Source organism: Cricetulus griseus, chromosome 2, assembly GCF_003668045.3.
Source record: "Cricetulus griseus strain 17A/GY chromosome 2, alternate assembly CriGri-PICRH-1.0, whole genome shotgun sequence".
Classification (NCBI taxonomy): domain Eukaryota; kingdom Metazoa; phylum Chordata; class Mammalia; order Rodentia; family Cricetidae; genus Cricetulus; species Cricetulus griseus.
Window position 1 is genome coordinate 1,765,495 of NC_048595.1, and position 26,334 is coordinate 1,791,828.

The 26,334-nt window shown below is 51.0% G+C and overlaps 1 protein-coding gene across 8 annotated transcripts in view; it reads left to right on the top strand.

Annotated features, from left to right (window-relative positions):
• Prdm16 (PR/SET domain 16) overlaps positions 1 to 26,334 on the top strand; it is a 320,716-nt gene that overhangs the window by 100,104 nt on the left and 194,278 nt on the right. For all 8 annotated transcript variants that reach the window (XM_027398486.2, XM_027398493.2, XM_027398488.2 and 5 more), the window contains exon 2: positions 8,135 to 8,484. In XM_027398486.2, coding sequence (XP_027254287.1) covers positions 8,135 to 8,484 — 350 coding nt within the window. The remainder of the gene's footprint in view (positions 1 to 8,134; positions 8,485 to 26,334) is intronic.

The following is a 26,334-nucleotide window of genomic DNA, read 5'->3' on the forward strand; positions in this document are numbered from 1 at the left end:
ACCATTCATTTTGCCTAGAACCACAACATGTGAACTCAGAGGAGGTGACTCAAAGATGGGCCTTTCCAGGGGTTACTGCCACATCACGTTGACCCTCTGTAGGGCCCTGAGGGTCTTATGCTAATATGACAGTCAGGGGCTCAGATGAGTCCAAACAAGCCCTTACTGTATTACACTGTCCCTCATAGGAGTACTCAGTCACTTTCCAACCCTAAAGCCCTAGGTGGCCCCACATCACCAGGGAACCCCTTAATGAGCAGACTTGACACATTGGGTGGACATTGCCAGGGAAGAGTGTGTGTCTCTCCTGGCCTCCTAGGAACCTCCGTGGTTCCCATATAGAGGTGTCCTATCTCTGACAATGGTGGGCTGAGATTCAATGTGACACTCTTGGGTTAGCTTGGCTGTGGACAGCGTGTATGACTCATGGGGCAAGGAGCTCCTTGGTCTCACTGAGGTTCCCCTGGATACATGATTTGATCCACAGATGGATGACCTGGGTTTGGGGTTTTGTTTCTGAGATATTTTGGGTGTACCTTGTTTCAGACAGGCTTTCTTTTCTTCAGGGCATGGACTGGTTTTTCCTTTGTTCCTGGATCAGTTCTGGGTAATTCTGAGCAGACTCCCTTTGACTCTTCAACGCTCCCCTGGGCCCCCAACTCCCTGTAAGCTTGGAAAACAGCCTTCAGACAGGGGCTGCTATTCTGCCAAACAGGGAGATGAGATATCCACAAGAAACCACAAGCCTTGTAGCTTTCTGACAAGTACAGCTGTCAGTCCCCAGGGGAAAGTGCATAGGCTGGTCACTGGCTGCATATTCCTGGAAGCATGTCACTGGTTCATTGTGATGTCTCTTTAGCCTGGATGGGCTCCCGGGGAGAGATGGGGTGGCTGGGAGCTGCTAGGAAGCCAAGAGGGTAGGTGTGGATCCAGGGTGTGTGATCTGACCTCAACTCTACAGTGGGAAGATGTCAGTTCCAAAGAGCTGGCCAGATCTAAGAATCACTGTCAGATGAGCTGTTCATGTCCTCTGAGGACGAGCACGAGGAGGGAACAGTACAAGCATGTGGAGGTTTCCTCCCTGCCCCAGCAGCAGCGGGCAGAGTCTAGGATAGTTACAACTAAGGGCCAGCGTTCTATGAGGTATATCAGGAAATCTTCCTTGGTGAGCCTGGCCCCTGGGGGTGGTTGCGATGGCTCTGTAGTGCTCAGTGGGGCTGCAGCCAGCCTGTCTGTCCCTTTCTACATCCACCAGCAAGACAGGCTGTGCCTGCCACCCCAAGTCTCCTTCTGGGGCTGCTTCTGCTTGCCGGGTCTGTGCTTTCCCTCCTCTCTGTTGATGTCTTTTCGTTCCCTTTTAGGAAGGACAGTGGTGGCCATTCAGGATCAGCATCCAATTAGATGAAGACACTGGGTTTCTGGCCCTTTGGCTTCAGGACAGTGGCCAGAGGGAATGTCATAGGGTGGGGATAGAAAAAACTGCTGGGTTCCCCTTAGCCCTCCCTCTGTTTGGCCTTTAGGACCCATCCCAAGGCACTGCCCCTCTGTAGTTGCATCTGTTTCTAAACTTACAGGATGGGGGTTAATGTGACTCTGTGTGTGTGTGTGTGTGGTGCAGGTCTGTCTGTATGGGTATCACACATGTGCACATGCATGTGTCCCGGTAGAGGACAAACCTCAGTGCTATCATTTTAAGGAAGTCCAGGCAGTATCTGGCCTGATCACACTTCATCACCCACCAATCCATTGAAAAAGTGCCCAGGTGGCTTCGAGGATGCATGTTCTTCCCAGGCCCCGACTTGCTGCCCCGTGGCTTGTGAGTTATACATAGCAGATACCCACCAAAATAAGACATGTATCTGGACAGAGAATGGCCTCCAGGTTTGTGGTGGGGGCACTGATTTCCCACAACAGGGCTTAGATGGATACATGGAACTTGGGTTGTAGGTGTAGCCTGTTCTGTCCCTTGCTGTGGGTCCCTATGTGGTCTGCTTTACTCTTGGAGTGTCTGTTTCCCATGTAGGTTGAGAATGTAGTGTCTGTGTAGGTCATACAAACTCAGTTTCTTTCCAGGGCAGATGCTGATGGAGCTGACCAAGACAAGATTTGGGGCTTTCAGGAACAAGAGAATTACGTCCTGGATCAGAGGGGTTCAGCCACTTACTACTTCAGTTGACACTGAAGTCCACAGCCACATCTCAAGTACCCACCAGAATCTGAGGGTTCCAGTATTCCAGGCAGCCCCTCTAAGTCAGGAAACTCTGGGTTTCTGTGGAACTGACTGAGGCTGTCCTCAGCCCCTTTGAGACACTCAGATACAGCTCCCGGAGGACCTGGAGTTCTGTGCATGCTCAGTTACACTGTTAGATCCATTCAATCAAGGTCCAGTGGAAGCCGGGGTGAAGCAGCTTCTGCAAGTTCCCATTTTCAGTCTGTTGCAGATTCTCAGCCCAGAGTTCCCTGTCTTCTGGGACCTGTGAAACTCACATCTAGCTCTGTTCTCAGTGAGGGTTGAAAGACTGATATCTGTTTCGTGGGCCCTAATGAACCATGCAGAATGCCAGAGAACCCTACCATACGCTTCCTACCCTGGTGCCAGGCCTGAACCCAAGCACCTTGGATGCAAATTAAAGAGTGCCATCTTAGTCACCATTCCGTTGCTGTGAAGAGACAGAATGACCAAGGCAGCTTATAAAAGGAAGCATTAAATTAGGGCCTTGCTTACAGCTTCAGGGGGTGAGGCCATGACCATCGTGGTGGGGACCATGACAGCGATGGCAGGCAGGCAGGCAGGCTTGGCGCTAGAGAGTAACTGAGATGTCACATCCTGATCTGCAAGTTAAGTTAGAGGCAATGAGACAGAAAAGGCCTGGAATAGGCCTTTAAAACCTCAAAGCCTGCCTCCAGTGACACACCCCCTCTGACAAGGCCACACCTCCTAATCCTACCCAAAACAGTTCCACCAACTAGGGACCAAGCACTCAAACATACGAGCCTGTAGCTATTCTCATTTAAACCACCACACACGACCACTCTCAGAGCTATGCACTGTCTTGGGTACCTTTCTGGCCTGTCTCTAGGAATCAGCGGAAGCAGAGGGTGCAAAACCCTGCACACAGGCCTAGAGGATCTTGCTTTTGAAGAAAGTTCCTTTTCCATTGAAAGGTTAACTGAAAAAATTATGGATTCATACACAATTGTAAAGAACAACACAGGGACCCAAGGACACAGGTCAGTGAGACCAATGCACAGCTGTACCAGCAAAGTTCTGCCAGGCTCTCGTGTTGCATGCCATTCCTTGAGTATGTCTTATTGATGTAGGAAATGCCCACCTTCTTCAGATGGCCCACGGGACATGTTCTTAACATTTGCTGTGTACACTGGTCTGTGTCCCATGGTAAGCCTGTATTTCCACCACAGTCAAGATGAAGATAATCAATGGCCACTTTGTCCTCATCCAGATACCTTGTACCTCCTAGTGAGTATTGTGCCCCTGAATCTCTCTGGACACCCTAGATCTTAATTGCATCTTCTTCAGAAGGGTTGGTTAGGCTTAGGCTTAGGGTTAGGGTCCTGATCTCCCTGTCTGCCTCCTCCATTTCCAGAAGAGAATAACATCATCATTGCTGAGCTGAGTGGACACTTGGCTTGACTTCTTTGCTTTTGAGGGTAGACTTGGAGGTGTCAGCCTGGTGTCTTCCTTTCTGGGAACAACTGACATGGCCATGTGCCCTATGAGCTGGAGTAGGTTATGTGGTGCTTTGGGGTGCAGAACAAAGTAAGAATATTCCCATAGGCAACTGGAGGTGTTCTGAGGGAAAAATGAGGTGATGAGACTGAGAGAGGTACCAGATAAGGTCTGTGGTTGCTGTTAGGGGAGATCCCACCTCCAGCAGTGAAGATCACCCACAGTAATGTTCAGGCCCCATCAGAGTACCCCAGAGACTTCTCAGGGCCTCCATCTAGTGCTTGCTAGCCATGTGGTTAGGAGCTTCTGGCATCCTACCATCTTTTCTTTTTCTCTAGAACCCTCCGGGCAGAGGGCAGAGGACTTGTGGAGGGTGGATCTGCGCTGGCCCCAATGGCCTGTTTTCAGGGTTCCACACCACTATCTCTGTTCACATAAACACATGCTCACATAAAGCTCTTACATGCTCACACATTTGTGTACACACACACACACACACACACACACACACACACACACACACACACACACACTGCCCCTGATTGCCTGACTGATGGGCAGAAAACACTCCCTTGCCATCCCTGCCAGTGTCACCCTTACCCTGCCTAAAACAGGGACTACAGCCAGATACCAATCAACTGGAGGAAAATTCCTCAGGCTCCCTCTGGCCACTGATTAAGGTGTAGATCTGCCTGTGATCACCTTTTTTAGATGTTGCTGGCATAGCTGATGCAGAGTCCCAGCCTGGGAGATACCATGGCAGCCCCTTTGCTGCTGGTTGACACTATTGTTTAGCAAACTGTTCCAGCATTCAGCTACTGCTCTCTCTCTCTCTCTCTCTCTCTCTCTCTCTCTCTCTCTCTCTCTCTCTCCTAGACTTTAGTATCCTGTCCGTGTTTACTCTTCAGTGGGGTCTCTGAAGAGACGCCAGGTGGTTTGTGCCCTGGGTGAAAGGGTCAGAAAGCCCTCTGGTGTGAGGCCGGAAGGGACTAACACTAAAAACCAGGTGTGGAAACCAGAGCGTCGTGAAAGACAGTATCGCAATGGGCTCTCAGCCTATGCTCCCCTGGTTCTGGGGAGAAGCTGAAGTCTATTCCATGCCATAGGGTCATGATCGTCACTTGTATATTGGCTGGCATGATGCTTAGAGGGACTTGGTGTTGAGTTCACCAGGAATAGGCTCCGAGAGGCCCTGGGGCATGGAGCAGGTGTTCCTAGCATTAAAAACAGACTTGGCTATGACTCAGGGCCATTTGGCTCGAGGGCCAGCCAAGTTCCTGCTGATCCTCTCTTCCTGCTGCTCCATGTCCCCTCCCCTCCCACTTTTATCATTTTGGTAGGCGTTTCAGATTTTATGAATGACAGCCCCAGCCAAGAATCTTCAGCGTGAAGCCATTGCAAAGGTCCAGATTTAAAAAAAAAAAAAAAAAAAAAAAAAAATAGGCCTCCTGACCAATCTCTTTTGCCTGGAAGAGAACATGGCCTGGAAAATGCATCTGCCATTGCTGTGACCCAAACTAGGGCCAGGTGAAAGGTACCCATTCTGGGAACATGCCTGTCCACTTTGGGGCAGAGGGGCTTCCGTCTGGGGGGGGGTGCGTCTTGCCTGGAGCTCATGAGGGAGGAAAGCTGATCTCTCAGCTGAACATGAGACTCCTCACCCCACTAAAAACTGAGAGACTCATGCTCAGCTCCCCCAAGGTTCCAACATTCCGAGCAGGTGACTGTTTCCTCTGCAGAGCCCTCCGTGTATCCTCTCCCAAAATATGTTTTTCACACACTCATTAGGCCTCTTGTACCCTCATCGACACCTGTGAATGAAGAGCTCTCTCTCTCTCCAGTGCAGGGCGCAGCAGAATGCAAAGAAAGGAAGCTGTCTCTTAACCTTGGTGACCACCTAGGCACAGGAGGCTGGGCCGGGGCACAGGCCTGCCTCTAATCGCCAGGAAACACTGTCCTTCTCCAGCTGTTTGCCGGGCCTCCAGTTAAATAAGCCTTTATTAAAGTGTGAGGGGTTTGAGGAAATAGAATTCAACTGAAAGAAGAGAAGTCGTCCTGAGGTGAATGTACACTGGATGGGGACATTTCCCCACTTGGACCCCTCAGAGCTCCCGAGGTGCTGCTCTGATCTGAGTTCTAGCCGCTCTGGGGAGGCAGTGGCATCAGTGCCCCGAAGGAGTTAAGGAGCACTTCATGGGGAACACGGGCTTCCAGCGTGATTTTGTTTGTGAGCTGTGTGCAGTTACCAGTTCTGAATAATAAGGTGGCTTGTTAATTACCCCCCCTTCTAATTTACCTTTCTGCCGCACACAGGCAACGGGAAGGTTTACGGGGGTGTTCTTTCAAACCTAAACAACGCCGGGCCTTGGGGTGGAGGGAGCTCTGCCGCCTTCGTGTCGCTGAGGCTCTGAAAGGATCCCACCAGCCAATTAAAAAAGAACCGTTGGCCACTTAAAACATAGTCATTACTTCTGTGAATGCTGCTAAATTAAATAAGTGTTATCGGCATGATTTTTTCCCCCGAGACTTTGGTTTCTTTTGAAAGAAAACATTTTGTTACTTCCCCAGCCGGTTTGTTTGCAGCCAGTGTGGGGAATCTGAAATCGTTTTTTCTTGTACTTGAAAGTTCTTGTCTCCCTGGAGGCTTCTATTTCACCAGCCAATGTCAAAGAGCAGGGAGGGGCGTGGGACGTGACTCCTGGGTGACTTCCACAGGCCAACAGACCAGTAGTAGGATGGACCTGACATGGGAGATCCGGATCAGGGGTCAGCACACTTGAGTGAGGGCCGGACCTACCTCCTTCCACCACACCTCTGGCTTTCCTCACTGACTGAGGTCAAATTCACAGAACAGAAACAAGTAACCATGTGAAAGCAGCAACCCTGTGGTACTAAGTGCACTTCCCTGTGTTGTGCAACCAACCTTTATCTCTAATTCTGGAACATTCTCACCACCAGTCGGGGAATCAGCACCCATTAACAGTCACCCCCCAGCCCCTCCCAACCTTCACAGATAGAAGCCTGGTATTTGCCTTCCATTTTACACAATGCGATTTTAAAGTCTTAGTGGGCAAATAACGATCATTTGTATTGATAAGACACTGTAGTGTTTCTACCCATGTGCACACTGGAAAATGAGCAAGCCTTTATAGGAATCGTGCAATCACATGTTGGGGAATGAGTAGGGATTTATAGGCTACAGTGTGATATTTACAGTGTGTACACATTGTTGGCCTTTAGAGTAGTCAAGTCAGGGTGACCAGCAATGGTACCTCTGTGTGGGAGGGGCAGGGAAAGGGAAGAAGCTAGATAGATAATGAATGTAGGTATTCCTGGGCACAGCAAGATGGCATGGTTAGTAGTAATATGCTGGGTGTTTCAAATAGCTATAGGACAGCACCCCCCACCCGCCCGCCTCAAGCATTCTGGGTAGTTTGTATGCTTCTGAGGTCTGTCTGCATTCTGCATGCTCCCAGTGGATAGACCCTGGTGTGGCCAGAGCACAGTCTCATCATTTGTTTGTCTGTGCTGCCAGGGGCTTCAGCTGGTCTGGCCTTCTGGCTGCTTGAGTCCTTGTTGGTTTAAAGCCCTGTTTGTGATGCTGTGGGGTACACACCAGAATGGGATTGTTCTCCTCCCTGCCTGATCTCCTCCTTGCCTTCTCAGCCATCGAAGCCTTAGTGTGCCAAGGTGCTCCTTTTATATTCCAAGTGGCTCTGTCTTGACATCAACCTCTGGTTATGATAGACCCTAGAGAGAAGCCCAACCTCCACAGATAAACCTGGGGACCCCTCTTCCTTTTGCTCAGTCCTGTGATCTGCAGCTCAGGTACCATGTCCTTGGCCACAGCTATTCCCAATCTGCCTTGAGGTCGGCAGGAACTTGGAGAAACCCCATACAGGACCTGGATATCCCAGTGTGATGTCTGGAGCAGCTTGATGCTGGGGTAGCAGTTTTTAGCAAGTCTCGCACAAAGAACTCAGATCCTGAATTCTCTTCAAAACATCCCAGTTCCCTCATCTCTGAGGCCACATACAAGCACTGGAATAATCCCACAGCAAATATTTCACCTTTCCCATGACAGCCTTGTCTCCCCTGTTTCTGCTTCTCCGCCGCAGAGCTGGGCAGCACAGCCTCAGTGGCTGCAGAGATGAAGATGCCCACCTTTAACATACTTGGAAACAGTGAACAAATGAGGGACAGCTCTGCTATGCTGCCTATAGCCTGTTAGTCCCTAGAGGAGCATGGTGGGATCTGCTCCCTGGAAGTCGCTGGCACCGCATGCCCGCTGCCAGGTTTGGGATGGTGCAGAGCTCCCACCTGCTAGGGAAGGTGTAGCGCTGGAATTCTGCTGGGCCTCTGGTGCCCCCCGCCGACCCGTTCCATGAGGGCCACATCCCTGGGGAGTCCCTTGCTACAGAGGCTGATGCTACATTATCTCTTTAGGTGACGGTGACGTTGTAAATAATATGTATGAACCCGACCCGGACCTGCTGGCCGGCCAGAGTGCTGAGGAGGAGACCGAGGACAGCATCTTGTCCCCCATCCCTATGGGGCCGCCGTCCCCCTTCCCCACCAGCGAGGACTTCACCCCTAAGGAGGGCTCGCCCTATGAGGCTCCTGTCTACATTCCTGAAGACATTCCAATTCCACCAGACTTTGAGTTGCGGGAATCCTCCATCCCAGGAGCTGGTCTGGGGATCTGGGCCAAGCGGAAGATGGAAATTGGGGAGAGGCTTGGCCCCTACGTGGTGGCGCCCCGGGCCGCACTGAAGGAGGCTGACTTTGGATGGGAGGTGAGTATGCTCACTCTGAGCATGATTGATCGTGGCCATTTATCTTGTGTTCAATCTATTTATAAAGCCGGTGCAGCCACTGCCCCAGGCAGGAGGCTCGGTCTGTTGGAGAGAGAGCGTTCGAATGTCACATTTCCCAGGGTTATTTTATCCAGCAGCTCGCATGACGTGACTCAGAAAACATTGTGGTCCCCTCGGACACCCGTCAGCCCCGACGTCGGGCTGAGGCACCCTCTACCCGGAAATGTGTCGTTTATGAGTTCATGTTTTAAAACGTCTCGTGCCTCCTACTGGATAGAGGTGCTAACCCATCCCCATTGCAGGACAGTCAAGTGTTCCAGAAGAAGCCACTTAATGCTGAGAAATCCATTCCATCTCCATCAGGGTGAGGCAGCTTACAGAGCAGGCCTGGTGGCCGTGCAGCCCCCGCAAACTGTAACCCATTGGCAAGGCTCCTGACCAACCTTAAGAGGCAATCCATTCTCAGATTTGGGAGCAGAAGCCTTGCCTATTTAAACTTCCTTATCACATCCTCATGGACCTTTGTGGGCTGCAGTTCATCTGAGTGAACCTGTGCAGGTGGATTGGGAAGGATTGCGAGTTAGGTGAGAGAGTGCTGAAATCTAGGTGTGCCAGGGGTAGCTCCGAAACAGATGTATCCAGAGGTGTCCACTCAGGCCGTGGGGGCACACTGAACCCCGCTTTGAGGGGGCTTGTCAAGGTAGCCTCGTGGGAGGTAAGAATGCCACAAAAGCACGTTTTCCTGTAGGCCCTGGCCTTCCTGCGGCCCACAGGGCTGGTTTCCAGTGGTAATTTTGGCAGGAAGCCTGCCTGGGTGGAAAGCAGGAATGAAAATCCAGATTCTTTTTGGTGTTTCACAACCTCCACAAGTGCCTGTGTGGAGGTCAGTGCCAGGGAGGGCAAATGGTCCAGGGGAGGGAGAGAGCCTGTTAGCCCTGCTGTGGTTCCCTTACCATGAGTCTGGGGGTAGCTGTCATGTGGGACAAGGGTCTACCTTGGTCTGTCTGCCTCCCCCAGCCCTTGACAACCTTGAGAAAGTTTTCAAGCAAATGTGGGCTTTGGCTTTCTTTGTAGAGTGAGGAAAGACTTAAGGCCTGGCATTCTCCCCTGGCTGTTTTAGAGTCTCCAGACTGTGCGCACCAAGACTCCACAGCTGCCTAGAAACTGATGAATTGTCCTCTTACAGATAGTTTCCTCTTCCAGACCCTGGGAAACTCTGGATGCTCCAACAAGCACCAAGGATTTCCCTTGGTCCTGTCATGTGTAAAGCCTCTTTGGGGGATAGCACTGAGAGCCAGGGGAGCTGATACATCTGCTGGTGGTAACTAGATCACATTCATGTGACCTGCGAAACTGAGGTTGAGGGCCTGGACCTCTGGGTGTCTCAGAAGGCAGGCAGAATGAGGCCCCTCGTGTCACAGGGCCTTGTTTAGTTTGTTGTCGGGGCACTGGGGCTCTCATCTGAGTGTGAGCTGCCCTCGCTTGTTCTTCAGAGAGCTTGGGGGGCACAGGTGAGAAGCTGTGTTGACCAAATGGATGAGGAGATGGATGAGTTGGGCTTCACAGTAGTCCAGCATGGTGGGAACTGTAGCTAATCTGCCATGTCTTCAACCATCAGCGGTAACAGATTCAGGGGATGGGAACCAAGGTTGAGATCGTCTTTGGGCCTGACTGGCTGGGGCCAGGGAACCAGGTGAGGCAGGAGAGGAGAGTATGGAATCCAGTCCGTCTGGCAGGTACACACTGTGCTTTGCAGCCCAAGGGGAGTGTTTTTTAAACAACATGGCAGTTGAGTGCTTTGGGCTCAGTTGGATTTGGCTTTGTGGAGGGCCTCTCCACCCTTCCCTGCTGGTGTGCTGGAGATGGTTGAAGGGTATTTGTTTAACGCACTTAAAAGATCTTCGCTATTTAATCAGTAGGCTAGCTTTTAGTTGCTTGGAGGGTAAACAGACCTTGGTAATAGGTAGTTCTTTGGATGACCTTGAAGTGACTTTGTTCTTGTCTGCTCTGCGGCTGATACAAGTTTCTGTTTGATTTTGGTTTTTAAAGAAATGCCCCATATCACAGAGGCTCCCTGGGTGCCTGGGTGCCAGGCCTGGTACAGGCGGCACTATCACTCCTCTGGGCTTGCTGACTTTTGCAGTGCTGTTTACTCTCCCTGTGTAGGTACTTGAGAGTGAGTCCGCTCACCCACCCCCATTTCTACTATGAAGAGCTTTGTCCTGTAGTGGTGACCTGACTGACTTCGGACTGGACTTTCGTGAGGGTGCTTAGAAATAGCTGGCCCCAGCAATGCCCTGAAACAGTGTCCTAGATGCACCTAGCCTGAGCTCATCTAACCTTGTTTTCTTTGTGGGTTCAGGCAGCCATCGTCTGTTTCTGTGACCCTTTTCTGGGCTTTGTGTCCTTCTGGCCACGCAGTTGGATCATTGGAGCCGTTGACAGGATTGGAGTGGAAGCTGGTGCTGTCCAGGGAGCAAAGAGGAGGCTCCTGGGGAGGAGGAGCCTAGAGTCAAGGATTAGGTCAGAAGTGGGTTCTGCTCAGTCCCACAGGCTGGGGCCCCTGGGTCTGGAATAAGCACTGAGACCCCCTCTCCTCACAACTTTGCTCTAGTTTTTCATGTGCGAGCTGTACTTTTTTGTGTCCCTTGCACTGTTTCTTTGTCTTCCTCGAAGTACAAAGGTAGCTGGGCAAAGTCAGTGAGTTCTGGTGACCCTCCAGGCTTTTTCTAACTTACCCAGCCTGCATGCCTTTTCTCCCGATCATGGCTCAGGACAGAAAGAAAGCCCAGGATCCAGGGCCCAGGTCTCTCCTGAGCCCAGGGAAAGGAACCTTCTGTTAACCACCCCAGCTGCTTATACCAGGTGGCCTGGCCACCAGCCCTCTGTACCTCTGCAAGTGCGGAGAGAAGCAGGGGCTACCAGAAAGTGGTAATGTGTAAGTATATTGATGGCTGGGGGCTCCAGTCAGGCTCAGGGCAATGTGAGGTACGCATGGGTGTCATCTCAGAATGGCCCCAGATTGCATATATAATTATTCACTCTCACCCTCATAATTAGGTTCTGTGAATCAGAGTAATTGAATCTTGAGACCATTAATGCGGTACTCATTTGCTTCAAGAGAGTAAGTGGTGACATTTTAGCAAAGATGACAGATGAAGGCTGAGGAAGGTCCGTTCTGTTTGGCTTCCCCAGGGAGCGGCCTAGGAGTGAGGTGCACCAGTCTGTGGCCAGTCTGCACTCCAGAGCTTGGGTCTCTGGAGAGGCCTACAGAGGAAATAACACTATGGTCTTCTGGAGGCCAGTTTGAAATGAAGGTCAGACTTAATGTTTGTATCGTCACTTGGGATACTATGAGCATACTTTATCTTTGCTGAGAGCAAAGTTCTTGCTTCAGATGATAAAATGAGGAGATGGGTACGGAGGCCTGGCTAGCATGAGGTTTTGGGGTGACTAGGGGGGGAAAGTTCAGCTTTTCCCCACATGGGTCAGACAAGGTTGACTATACAACCGTGGATCAGACAGTGACATGCGATGGCCTTTGACTTCCTGTCCCTGGTGGTGGGGCACTCTCACCCTGGGTAGACTCCCCTGTGACAGAGCAGAGCTAGGGGTGCAGAAGCTGAGCCTGTCCTTTTCCATGTTCATGTGGGTCTCGAATCCCATCTCTTGTCCAGAACTGGCCCATTCCTCTCGTATGTACTGGAGACCTTCAGTGACTTCAAAGCCCCCTTCCCTGAATGTTTTGGGACCATCAGGTTATGACTCTTGGTCATTTTTGGAAGGAAACATGTCAGACGTCCTGAGCCTGGCTGATGGGTCTATATGTGGGCATGAGTGTGGGTGTGGGTGTGGTTTCAATGCCTGGACATCCCTGTGGGCTCTGTCCCTATTCCCAGGCTCCTCCATCTGGCCACCACCCCTCCACCCCCGTCATGCCCTGCTTACTGACACGAAGCCTTGCACTCACCCTGCCGGTGGGAATAAATCACCCCATGATTGCATTTTATTGCCCTGAGGTCTGCAAAAGCAATGATTTTGATCATGTGTTGAGTAAATTATGACATTTATCATTGTGCTATTTATTTTGCTAATTAAGAGATGGCTGCTGTGACAGCCCAGAGGGATGGGCTATGGATGGGCTGCTTGGAGGCCACCTGCCCCAGGCAGGGTCTGCAGCTGTGTTCCTGAGCTTGCTTGGGTAAGGCAGGGTACCTGGGGGAGGTACTGGAGACAGGCTTCTCACTGACATTGGCCACTCCTCTCCAGAGTAAGACCAGGTTCTTGTGGAGGATGTCTCCTCTAAAAAGTCACTCTCTGAGATTGTGTTGACACAATTGTCACTCCAGAAAGTCACTCTCTGAGATTGTGTTGAGTCTGTGATTGACACACAAGCATCATCTGCTGAATGAATGTGTCTCCCAGTGTTTAAGAGGTGTTAATGTGAACTGATGGCTTTTCAATCATCTCACGAATTTGCTCAAGTGGACCGCCTCATTCCCCTGAGTGAGGGTCTGAATATTAATACATGCATTCATTTATTCAATCAACAAACAGGGGGAGGTAGGGGAAACAGCCTGGAAGCCTCAGCCTGCCCCATTCCTCCCTCTGTGCCACAGCCTCTGCCTGTTCCTTCAGGGTTCCTGCGACCCACAGATGTCTTTGAAGAGAGTCAAGATTTACTGATCACTTAAGGACCCCTGAGTTACCATAATGACCAGAGATGTCAGGGCTGGAAGGCACTGTGGATGAAAGCCACCTAGCCCTGCTGTCAGGTTCTGAGAACCTTCTGCACATTTAATGTGAGCCTGTGACTCCAAACACCAGCCTTGAATAATAGCTTGGCCAGAAAGAATGTAATGTGTGCTTATGTACGTACATGTTAGCCATCTCTGTACATTGCAGGGACTCTTGGCCTTTCTTTTCCTGAGAGTGAGGAATGGGAAGCACAAATTTGGGAGAGGGGAGGAATGGTGGGATGGCAATGTTGTGGGGGGGCAGTCTGGCTGGTGTCTGTTTCCTGGGAAGGCAGAAGTATCCACACAGTGTAGCCTTAACTTCTAGCCCCCAAACCCCTCCAGGATGAAGGTCTTCTAACAGACTGTTAAAGCCACCGTGACTTAGCATTAGATGGCTGTACCAAGAACCCACATCTCCAAACATTGAGAAGGCTCACTCCAGGGGACCAAATGCTCAGACTAAGATCAGTCCTAGGGCAGGAGAGATAAATAGGTATGTTTGCCAGTTCCCAGGGAGTGGCCTGGCCTGCAGCGGGGTATGGACTGAGTTTCACCTCAGGACCCCAGCTTGGGTCTAGATTCAGCTTCAGAGTTCTCAGAGGCAGCAACCTTGGTCCTTTCTCCTCCAGCCTTCACAGACCCTTACATCAAAATCTTTTCCTCCACCAGACTTGTTCCTAGAAACACACACAAAGGCATTTCCCTCCCAGCGTGGCTGTGTTTGGGGGGCAACCTACTACTTCCTGCTTAGTTTTGGACTAAAGTCCCAGCGCTGGGCTCTGACCACCTAGGGTAGGGATCCCCTGTATCTCTATTCTCTTGGCCTGGGCTGCTTTGGGAGACCAAGCTCAGGGTATTATGAGTTGGGCTCTAAGCAGGAGTCTGAGCTCAGAACCTACAGAGATTCCTGGAAGTCCTAGATTTATACTAATCTTGGAGATGGGGGAACTCTGGGAAACACCCCTCCCACCAGCTCACACCTCTCCAACAGCAGCTGCATGCTCGGCCTATACTACATGATTAGACTGTCTCTCATCACGAAGGACTTGGACAAAGAAGTTGTGGATTGGGGTGTGGGGCTGAAGATTGTATCTTTTTGAGGGTGCATTTTGATGGTGGTGAAGAAGCCAGAGTTAGAAGTCTTCATGAGTCCCAGGATGAGCCATATCTTGCTGTCAGTCTGTGTCCTGGAAGCAATGAGCTCCCCCTGATGAGGGCAGTCATCTGAGCTGCCTGCCCTTTCTGATCCCACAGTGGGTGCAGGAGAAATGGAGTTCAGTTTGGAGGCCCATGCATGAAGCCCCTTATTGTCCCAGAGCAGTCCACGAGCTCAGTGCTGCTCCGAGGCCCTCTGGACAAAGAGAATCACTGAGTCACCATGTGCTCTTGGACAAGATCCCTAGTGACTCAGTGTGTGTAGCAACATTTAGTCCGACAGACCAGACAATGAATGCCAAGTGAGATGGTCAGCTTGGGAATGAGGCAGCTTACAGACTCGTGGGCCTCTTTCAGGTCACCACATACTTCCCAAGCAGCACTGAGAGAATGTGATGCCCTCCCTTCTCGGAGCCTTGTGTGTTTCACTCTTGAATGCCAGGTTTCTTCTGATTCCACAGGGGGATGAGCAGGTACACACACCCCCTGCAGCTTTGTCATTCCCTTTGGAGCTGTCTGCTCCAAAGCAAGGCTGGGTGTCCAGGGCCAACTGGTCAGATTCCTAAACTGATGCCTGTAACTGTCCATAGCTACAAGGCCTTTAAGCTCTCAGTTCTCTCAGGGTCTAGAGGACTTGCTGCAGGGTCTGGGATGGCAGGAGAGGCAAGCTGGGCACAGACCCAGTGTCTATACAAGTCATCCAAGAAGTGAGTCTACCCAGCCAGGGAATGAGATGTAATAATTCCCACTGAGTTTGCAAAGAAAGATTTGGAGGTGACAAGTTAGTGTATCAGGCCCTGTGGGTCAGGGGTGTTCCTTGGAGTCCCTCTTAAGTATCTTGGCCCCAGAGCTCCTGGCTCTCACTTGACTGCTTGTTGGTATCACCTGATCACTGCTAGCAACACAGGAACCCAGGCTCACTCTGGTTATCTCTTTGTCAGAGCATTTGGGTTTAAGACCCAGAGTCCATACAATCATCCAGCAACAGAACTTGTGACAACTCCTGAAGATTATAATCCACAGTCAAGGTCCAGAACAACTGGCCTAGGAAGGAAGAGGGAGAGTCCCTCCACACATTTAATATCCCACCAGAAGGCCTAACATGAGGACAACTGTGGCAGGGCACATGCTCTACATACCTGGCATCGAGTACAAGAGGGTCCATGTAGTGTGGATGGTGAAAGGCATTAAATTGCTCAGCAGGCAATGCTGGCTTCCAGGAACAGGCAGTCTCAGGAGCTCCCTACATCCTGTGTGTTAGCTCAGGACCACATGGAAAGACCGGCACACAACACCCAAGGCCTTCCACATGTACTCATGTAGGCTCACACTCGACACAGATGGGCACATCTGCACACTTACACGCTTGCATGTATAGGACAAGCTTGCCCCATATTCTAGTGGGGGTTCTAGAATCCTACCTCCCAACAAGGAGCTGTGCCTCTCACTCTTGCACCCCTGTTGGGCAGGCACCCTTATCTTTCCTTCAGCTCTTGGTCGCTCTTGTTATGTCTTGTTCTATAGTCCCACCAGTGAGAGGGCAGTGCCACTGAATGTATGGTGTGAACCCTGGGCAATGGATACTGGACAGGGAGGCCAGCAAGGGCCTGCTGTCACTGGGATGGCCACACCCATGGCCACACCCTCTAGGGCAGTGGTTGTCAACCTTCCTGATGCTGAGACCCTTTCATACAGATCCTCATGTTGTGGTGACCCCCAGCCATAAAATTATCCCATTGCTGCTTCATAACTGTAATTTTGCCCCTGTTAGGAATTGTAAATATCTGATGTGCAAGGTATCTTCTGATATGTGACCCCTAAAGGGATCGTAGCCCACAAGTTGAAAACCACTGCTGTAGGGCTTCTTAATGGTGGTTCCCATTTCATCTAAAAGGCAAACTCATCTTCTGATTGTGCCTTTTCTCTGTCGCCCCAGAATTTTGCAAAGCTTCCCCTTCTCTACCTAGGCACTTCGTGCACCCTCGATGCAGGGCAACCTCTCTTTGTCTAGTTGCTGGAGAGATTCATGGAGGCTAAGCCATGTTGTGGGCTTCTCTTCCCAGTGACAATTACGAATTTGCTTATGGAGGCAAGTGGAATGTATAAAACCGTTTTGGACAGCATTGAGCAAATGCCCCTAGGTGGACACCGTGAAGCCAGCACCCTGACCATGTGGTAATGCCTTAGTGGGCCCTTTCCCAGCCTCAGCCCACTGTGTCTTGCTTGGAAAGAGCTGAGCTCAAGATGCCTTCAAGATCTAGGGGAAAAACCGCATATGGCCATTTCTCAAGGACAACTGTGGGACCCAGTAGCCAACCTTTCCCGCCTCTCCCAAGCACACTGACAACAGCCTCACATTTTCAGTCCAGGAATGCCATGGAATCCTGTACTATCTTAGGCCCAGCTCTGAAAGCCGGGTTTATAAGGAATTTTAGAAAGAAGGAGAAAGAATGACTAAGAATACCTCCCCGGTGGCTCTCCTTCACTTCCTTAAGGGGTAATAACTCAGCAGCAACCCGGCAGAGGGCACTTTCTTTAAATAGAGTGTTCTGATTCACAGGCGAAAAAGGGAAATAAATGTTTTCTTTTCATATTCGAGAGACATCCACGAATGCCAACTTCTTAAATGGTATTTTGCCATCCGGCTCACACACTACCCCAGTGACAGCCAGTGCCTATCCAGGCTCGGAATGCTGTTTGTGAGCCGACATGTGAAAATATGGGGTTGAGGTGGAGCGGGAAGTCCCAGCAGAGGGGGAGGCTGGCATAGAGGAGAAGGTGGGCTACTCTGGGGCTCAGCTCAGTCGGCCTGAGCCCCCTTAAGGTTGTGAAACAGAACCTCTTGGCTCTTCCCTTTTCCTCTCCTACCACCAGCCTTCCTTATTTCCTTAAGGAAAACAAGGGCTGTGCATTATTGAAGCTCACAAAGTCACCTGGGATGGCCGTGCCTGGCAAGCTGGATGAGCTGGGCCAACTGTGCAGAAGGAGAGGCCCAGCCCTAACCAGCGACTGACTGGGTACCTGCCAAGGTCCACATCAGCCCATTCTACTCAGGGTGCTCTACTCCTAGCAGCACTGTGATGAACACATTGCCATTGTCCTTTGGCTAAGAGGAAGCCAAGGCTGAGGGCCCAAGGAAGCCAGGCTCAACCAGCCAGGCTGGAGTGTCTTGGTCGCTTCCCTCCCCAGGCACTGCCCTCTTTCCTAGCTCCTGGGGCGGGAAGCTGACCTGCTCATAGGAGTGGGGAAAGGAAAGCCTGGCTCAGTGACCATGTGAGGAAGTGATGTAGGCCCCACGGGGAGGTCTGACTCTGCCTGGGGTGAGGCCCATGCTGGGTTTCAGCAGAGTCAGAGCAGAGTCCAGCCTGAGCCCTGGCTCCTTGGGTGTCACTTTCTCCCCCAGAGCTGTGATTTCCTCTCTTGTGAGAACAAGTCCTCAGACCCTGCTCTGGGAACTGCAGGTGGGGTCAGGCAAGAGAACCACTTAGTGTTCATAGTATCTGTGACATAGAATTCTTCAGACACAGTCGGCCATCCTGAAGATGAGCGTGAGGGTTCAGCAACAGCCTCGGGGAAGCCCAGTGGGCAGACTTCAGAGGGCAGGGGTGTATTCAGGCAAGACCATGTGGGGGCTCTGCGGCCCTGACAGCCCATAGCATTGTGTTTGGACCTCCCTGCCCCACAATGCACCTTGGTCTTGGAGTTTTTTTGAAACAGTCTTTAGAGATTGCCCCATACCCTCCGCACCCAGGGCACTTTCAGAATGCCAGTTTTAGTGTATCTCTATCTACAGGGGAGGATGCCTGTATTCTGGGCCCAAGAATCTATGTATCAATGGCAACAGAGGAGTAGGCACTTGGTACTTGCCTCGACTGTCTCTCTCTGCTGATATCCTTTCTGCCGTGCCACCCACATCCCTCCTGTATGGCCCCTCTAGCAGCCCTGACCCATGGTTTATACTCAGTCAAACATGGCCGTCTGGTAATCTCGGAGCCTCAGTGTGCTGCTGGAATGAAGACACAGAAGGCTGGATGGTGCTGCCTATGACAGGCAGGGTTTAACAGATTCAACACGGCATCTCAATCTGCACCCCCAGCACATTCTCACAGGTACAGTCAGGGATGCTGTGGCTGACCCTTGGAGTCAGAAAGCAACCAGACCACCAAAGCTGTAGAAACTGTAGTATCAATCATTTGTACTAGTTTCCCAACCATGGCTTTTGTAAGGAGCAGGATGAGCCAGGAGGGCAGCCTTCCCCTCTGGTGTCTCCCTGGGGAACCCCAGCCACCATGTTGACATCTGTCCCTTGTGAGCCCTCCCGCCCCCTGCACAGGGTCAGACAAGAGCCCAGGCGTTCCAGGCCATAAAAAGTCTCCCTGGGCCAGGGTTGAGACATGAGCCCAGGGGCTCCCTCCCCAGGCAGAGGACAGTTTCGCTTGCCTTATCAGCACTCCTGTCTGACTATGTCCCTTGGCACAGGCATATGCTCTTAGTATATTCCAGCCACCTTGGCTTCAGCAAAAGACAAGGGTGACACTGCCACTCACAGGCCACCAAGCACCTTCCGGTACACCTGTGCTGTCTTTCTTTGCTCAGCGCAGGCAGGCCAGAATTAACTTGGGCCTGTATGGGACCCCTGAATGGACTCTATCAGCCCCTGAGGATTGAGTTTGTCCTAAATGAAGTCAGCAGCCATGTCCAGGAAAGTTCACCCAGAGTTGTCTTTTGAGGGGAGGGCAACCCAAGTTCCCTACTGAAGCTTGGGAAATAGCAAGACACAACATCTTATAGTACAGTGGAAGGTTTGTCTGATATGCCCTGGGCTTCCCTTTCACATTGCTCAAAACCTGTGTCAGGGACAGAGCTGTGGCTCAAATGGTAGAGGGTCTACCCAGCATGCATTAAGTCTCAGTTCCATCCCTAGCACCATGTAGATCGGGTGTGGTGGCCCATGCCTTTAGTCATAGCACATGGGAGGTAGAAATGGTGGTTTCAGAAGTTCAAGGTCATTCTTAGCTTTATAGCAGGTATAAGGCCAGCCTGGGCTGAATAAGAGAATTTCTTAAACAAGAAACAAGAATCTAGGTCATGTGTGCATGTTTGTGGGTGCGGGTGTGGGTCTGTGGGTGTGTGGTACGCACCCACTCACACTCAGGTCATAGTCATGGGTCAGCATGGGGGCACCCTGTACTGACTCCCCCTCACCCCTAACAGTGAATCAAGACAACCGGCACACTGTGGCTTTGCCCTGCACTCCAGCCATGGCTGGCTGTGCCATCAACACTTTATGAAAGCCCCAGCCTCCAGTGGCAACACAGCAGCTGCCCAGACGCACTCCTGCGTCCTGATCCTCCTGCCCCCAGCTGCACCCCTCAGCCAGCCCGTGCAGAGCAGGGACAGGGATTACCAGCCCTGAGCAGGGCCACAGGAGCCACCTTTGTCAGCCTTTCAGGCTGTTTCTCCTTCTGGGCTAATGCCCAGTTTAATTGTACATGCTATTGTGTCATCCCTGTTCAATCATGTTCAAAAATACCTACATCCACTCCTTTCCCATTTAGATCTCTCCAAAGTCCATTCTGTCTTATCAGCACAGTAATTTCACGAGCAGAGCTAAGATTTCTGCCATTTAGGCCCCAGGCATTGTCTGACGCCGCGGCAGCTGAGATAAACCCTCACCCAGAACAAAGTCGAAATGACCTTTTACAAGTAGAAGCTGCCTTGTTTCCCTCTAGACTAATTTATCAGCCTTCGCTTCGGCCTCTGCGCTCAGCAGAGGCCCCGAAAGAGTGCTGGGGAGAGTGGGGGAGATGGGATTAGGATGCTTGGCCAGTTCACCTGCTTTCAACAGGCACTTCCCTCCACCACCCCCCCCATGGCCTAGGGAAGTGAAGGCAGACCCCAGGCTGGAGGGCGGGTGCCCAGGAGAGGAGGCCAAGGCCTCCCCTAGCCACCTTCAGCGCTGAAATACAACTGTGTGAGCCAGACTGGGGATGTATATAATAAAGAGAACTCAGAGGTCACAGGTGCCTGGAGTTCCCCTGCCCCTGGGTCCATCCTGAGTGTGTTGACCCCAGCTGCCTTATGGAGTTCTAGCCAACTCTGGCCTCCCTGTCCCCCTCCATGAATAAGTATCCAAGAGAGACTGCTTGGGCTCCCAGGCTAACCCAAGTTTACAGTTCTAGAAGGTTCCAGTAGTTTTGTCTACTACAACTTAGTTCACCGGCTCCTTCAGACATTAGCCTCTCATAGAATGGGTGTCTAATGAACCCCTTGTGCACGAACATCTGTGCTTTCGGAGAAGTGACCAAATACATAGCCAGAGGGGTTATCTGGACATCAGCCCCAAGGCACCCCAGGACTCAGTGGCCAGAACTGTGGGCAAAAGATGCCCTGTACTTATATCTCAGAGAGACCACTGGTAACCTATTCTCCAGTTTGAGCCTTTAAGGGCAGCAGCACCATCCATAGCACCTTGAAAGCACAGACTGGCAGACTGTAGCCCGTGCTGTCTCTCATGCTCTTGCCACCTAGCAATGTCCACAGCATCTCAGCAGGGAGGGGCATACAGGGGACCACCCCAGCCAAAGGCAGTGCATCCGCACTTTTCCTTGTAGAGGCATAGGTCTCAGGCTACATTTCCAGCAGAAACTGTGCTTTGGCTCTAGCCCAGAACCTGGGGAGACAGTGCTCATGCCACAACAGAGGCAGGAGCTGGGGTGAAGAACAGTGGGTCTGGAGGAGGAAAGTGCAGGAGCTTGTATGGATCTGGTCAAGCGTGCTTGCTGTAGAAGATGCCAATCCTGGGTCCTTAGACCAGAGGCCAAGCTTTTAAAAAAGTTCACCCCATGTCCTTCTGTTTGTGCGCGATGGTGGGGGACGTCCTTCTGTATATGTTTCTCTTAACTGGTTGATGAATAAAGCACTGTTTGGCCAATAAAGGCAGGAAGAGAGGTGGGGCTAGGAGATGAGGAGAATTCTGGGAAATTCCACCAAAAAGGTAATGTCATGTAGAGACCAGGAAGATGGGATGCGCCAGGCATTCTCCTATCAGCCAAGACCATGTGGAAATACACAGATTTATAGAAATGGGTTAATAATTAAGACAGAGCTAGCCAATAAGAAACCCTAGCCCTCGGACAACAGTTTTATAGCTAATATAAGTCTTCGTGTGCTTATTTGGGGCTGAAGTGGCAGGACCTGGTGGAGGAAAAGAAAACTCGAGCAACAGCCCTTGAGGAGTTGGCTTTTCCACTGCTGTCAGAGCTGGTGGGTAATTCCAGAGTATCCCCACCTCTCTGCTCCGGAGAAGAGCGCCACATGGAATCCAGCCTTGCAAAGTTCTGACTTGAACAACCCTGTTCATGTAGGGGACTTTCCTTAGTGAAGTGTCCCCACTGTCTTCAGGCTGGGGGTGGGGGTGGGGCTTCTGGCTCCCCTGAGCTTCAGAGGGACAGTGCTTCTTGTAGCCCAAACTGACCTCGAATTTACTATGTAGCAGAAATGCTTTTGATCCTCCTGTCTCCTTCCCTTCAGATGAGAGGGTTGCATTTGTGTACCACCTGCCCCCTCAGGTTATTTGGTGCAGGGGACCAAACCCAGGGCTTCATGCTTGTTCGGCAACACAATGCCAGCTGAGCTACATCTCCTGGTGAAAAGTGGTACACAGGTATAAGATGCCAGAATCTCAGAGACAGACAGGCACAGTGCTGTGGAGAGAGAAAGGTGGTTCAGACTCTGACTCAGAATGCCCTCCTGAGACCCTGGGCAAGCTAATGAAGTCCCTGGGTCTCAGGTTCCCCATTTGTTCAGTTAGGACATTGAAATAAATTATCTAGAGATGGAGTCCTAGCTTGATTTCTGATCCTTTTTGTTTGTTTGTTTGAAAACGGGTTCTCTGCCCCCCTCCCCGTAGCTCTGGCTGTCCTAGAGCTCACTCTGTAGACCAGGTTGGGCTTGAACTCAGAGATCCACCTGCCTCTGCCTCCCAAGTGCTGGGATTAAAGGCGTGCACTAGCACACCAGGTTTTTGAATTCCAGTGCTTGGTGGAAATGTGAGAATGGCATTCTGGGGAATTTCCTTGATGGAATCTGAAAGGCTGGTGACTTGTCATTTGTGGCCCCTCTTAAAGCTTTGCCCCTGCTTTGAGATCCTCCCTCCCTGGTGAAGCACTTGCTGGGGTCACAGAGCTGTCCCCAGCAAATGGTTCCAGCTCCCTATGGCCTCCTCCTGAGGGGGCTGGAAAACAGCTCTCTGAAAGCGTGTCCCAGGGCTGTAGGCAGATTCTTGAATAGTCTGTGCTGAAGGGGGAATGTGGGGGCAGGGCACAGGTAGGTTTGGTAGATCTTTCTGCCCAGTCTTTGTGAGTTTTTCAGAGTCATTATTGTTTCTTGGGGCAAAATCAGTTAACTGCACAGTGGGAAATGCCTGATCCTGATGCATGTGGCTAAGGCAGATACCTGTTTCGAGGTCCCCAGGTAGCAAATACCAGGCTGTGTTCTGATATGGATGGGGGGCGGGGAGGTCTATTCCAGGTCCAGATCCTATGGCTTGTAGATATGTCACCTGGGATCTTCAGCTTTGTACTCAGATGATCTTTCGGTGTGTCAATGTCCAAATATCCCTTTCTTTTCTTTTTAAAAATTATCATATGTGTGTATTTTGCCTGCATGTATCTGTGCACCATGTATGTGTAATGCCCACAGAGGCCAGAGGAGAACATTGGGTTACCTAGAACCGCAGTTACAGATTCTTTCAAGCTTCCCTATGGGTGTGGGAATCAAGTCAGGGTCTAACTGCTGAGCTACCCCTCCAGTTCCAAATGTCTCCTTCTTAACAGGATTTCCTTAGACATGATGCCAGGGCACTGTACTCATCCTGAGTCAATTCATCTCATTGGCAGACTACATTCCCAAGTGCTGGAGGTTTGGGCTTTGGAGGGCAAATTTAGTGGTGGTGGGAATAACTGCACAGTTCATCTTGTAACAGATCCCTGGGGGATCAGATACCTGGGCTGAGTAATTCTCAAGTGGAAGAAATGACCAAAGAGTGTGCAGAGCCACACCTAAGCCAGAGTGCCCTGCGGCCATGGTGATTCCCAGCACCCCTGGGACACAGAGAGTGGAAGTACCTGGCCTCTGGATATGAGTCCAGTAGTCCCAGGTGTGGATTAAGTTAGTACTGGTAACAAATTCACATCAAGGCCATGCCTGGTCATAGCAGTAACATGCTATCTTTGTGTTAGCATTTTTTTTAGTTTTTATATTTATTTATCATATATGTACAAGTGTTTTGCATGTCTAGTGTCCATGGAGGTCAGAAGAAGTAGTTGGATCGCCAGGACCTGGAGTTATATGGATAGTTATGGACCGTCATGTAGATTCTGGGAACTGGAACCTGGGCCTTCTGCAAGAGCAGCCAGTGCTCTTAACCACCGAGCCATTTCTCCAGCACCCGGGTTGGGATTTTTATCCGTTTCCCGGCTCTGTCATACTAGCAACAAAATGTCACTTGTAGACACACTGGAGGACCTGGTCCCTGGCGAGTCCTAAAACTTCTCATTTAGGCAGGAATATTGGTTTGTGAACGAGCCATGGGGTCTGGATTTTCAGGATGATGATAGAAAGGTACCTCTGGTTCTGAGTTAGCACATGTGAGGCGAAAACACCCCATCTGGACAAGCACAAGAACACCCCATTCCTGCTGGCAGGGTAGTATCAGCTAGCAGGGTTCAGACGGCCTGTGGTGAGGCTGGGGAAAGGGCACGGATACGACTGTTTATTGTTCTTCATCCTTAAAGCGGGCTTTCAAACAGTGTGCTGACCCGCTCCACACAAGCACACTGTGTCCGTGCCTGAAGACCACTCGGGGCCTGACCCACAGTGTGCGATGCTTGCCCTTGAAGGCTCTTGGGTGTCTAATTCAAAAAGGAAATGGTTAAAAAAAAAATGGGCGGGCAGACAGGAAAGGAACTGAGGCCCAGCAGTTGGCTAATTGGAATGGGGGACCCCTGTGTGGGGGGGCTGCTAGGCCTGGACAATGTGCTCCGGAATGGGGGGCTGAGAAGGCCCGGTGGGATTATGATCGAATTAGTTGAAGTCAGAAGCCCCCTGAATGAGGTAAAGAAGGGAAGGGGAAATGAAGGCCCTGGTATAATAATGCTGCCTAAATGAGGGGCCCCATTCACTGCCGTGAAAAGCCCGAAAAGCCCGGGACTCCCTTTCTTGGGGAAGCGACAGGCAAGCTCACTTTTGTTTGGCTGGGGGCGGGGAGCCCCGAGGACATACTTACCTACTGCCAGTGACAGGCACAGAAGGAAAATTGAAAATAATCCCAGGGCTGGCAGTGGGAACCCACAGGCTCCAGAAACTCCTGTGAGTTTTCCCCTTGGTCCCCAAGTTCAGCGGGGTTCCCCATTCACAGAGACTCGCCCCCATCCTTGAGGTCACCAAGTTACACCATGTAAAAGTTCAAAATTCCACATAGCTGACCATATAATAAAGAAACGTCTTTAAAGTTGCATTGGAAAAAAAAAAAACTGTTATTAGAATCAGCCATAAAAAAATCTACAAAATACAGAAGTGGACCATCCCAAAACTTGAATGGCAAAAAAGTAGGTGAAGAGAGGGAGGGGCCATGGGATTATAAAAAGAAAAGTGCTTAACAAAAATGCTATGCTCAGTAAATATTTGTTGAATTCATACATTAATTAATTTTCCAGATGAGATTTGCCTAATCCATTTTTTAAAGAAAGTGGGGATTAAGGAGGACTCTGATGACTGGGGAGCCTGGCGGAGATGAAAGGCGTGTGCGTGAGGTTTGGGGCCCAACCCTCCTGAGGTGCAGCAGGCAGGCCGCTTTCCTGGTGAGGCTCAGCCTTCTGTAATTGCCTGTTACACAAGCCTGTTTGCTACTGGAGTTGAGTTCCATCACTGGGGAAGGACCCTGTTTCCATCCCCCGCCACAGTGTTCAGCAACTGCATTGGAAGCTTGCAGAATCTCCTGGCTTACCTACCCCCATACACTCTAACCTGTGGACATTTTTGTGGGACATCCATCACTTTGGTCCACTCACTGGTGGGACCCAGCACTGTCTCTCCTGAATATTTTCTTTCAGGTAGTTTAAGCCAAGGATCACGAATGAATTTGGGGCTAGCAGTGCCCCTTGTTTCCCCATCACCGCTAGCCACACAGAGGCCTCCATTGCCTTAGCTACAGAACTAGTGCATGGTGACCTCAGAGCAATAGCACCCTAGTGTGGACCAGTGATCCACACTATTCTGGGCACACCCCTGCAAAGCTGATTGACAGCCCTATAGAGCTTAGCCGGCCCTGTCCAGGAAGGACCTCAGTAGACGATGAACTCAGATCCTATTCCTGGGAATGAGAGAGCTCCCGTGTACAGACAGCTCCCTGGCCTCTGGGATCATCTCTGACATAGAAGACACAGCCAACAACATCTATGGCACAGAGGCACCCCAGAAAGTTCCTGCCTTCCTGTGGGTGGCCTGGCTGTGGCTGAGATGAAAACTGGGCAATTTTTAAGCACGGTAAATCTGTTTTTCTGACCCATGACAGAGAAATTTTTCAGGGGATGCTCAGTCCGCCCTACCTCTGAGGACTCCCTACTGAACACAGTACCAGCATCCCGGGAACCCCAGGCCTGTCCTTTCCAGGCCTAGTGATAAACAGTGGAAGGAGACTGGGCTGGCGTACTGAGCTCTGTGGGTCTGTATGAACAGCTTTGCCAACATGCAGGATAGAGATGAGGGGAACAGACCCCAGAAATTGGATCCCAGTGAATGAATTCAGACATATTCTGGTCCTTTCTAAGTCTGTGCATGAGCCTCCATGCAGCTCTTACGTGTACAGCTATGTCATTCCACACATACATAATTGACAAACCCCTTCCCATTCTCTCTCTCTCTCTCTCTCTCT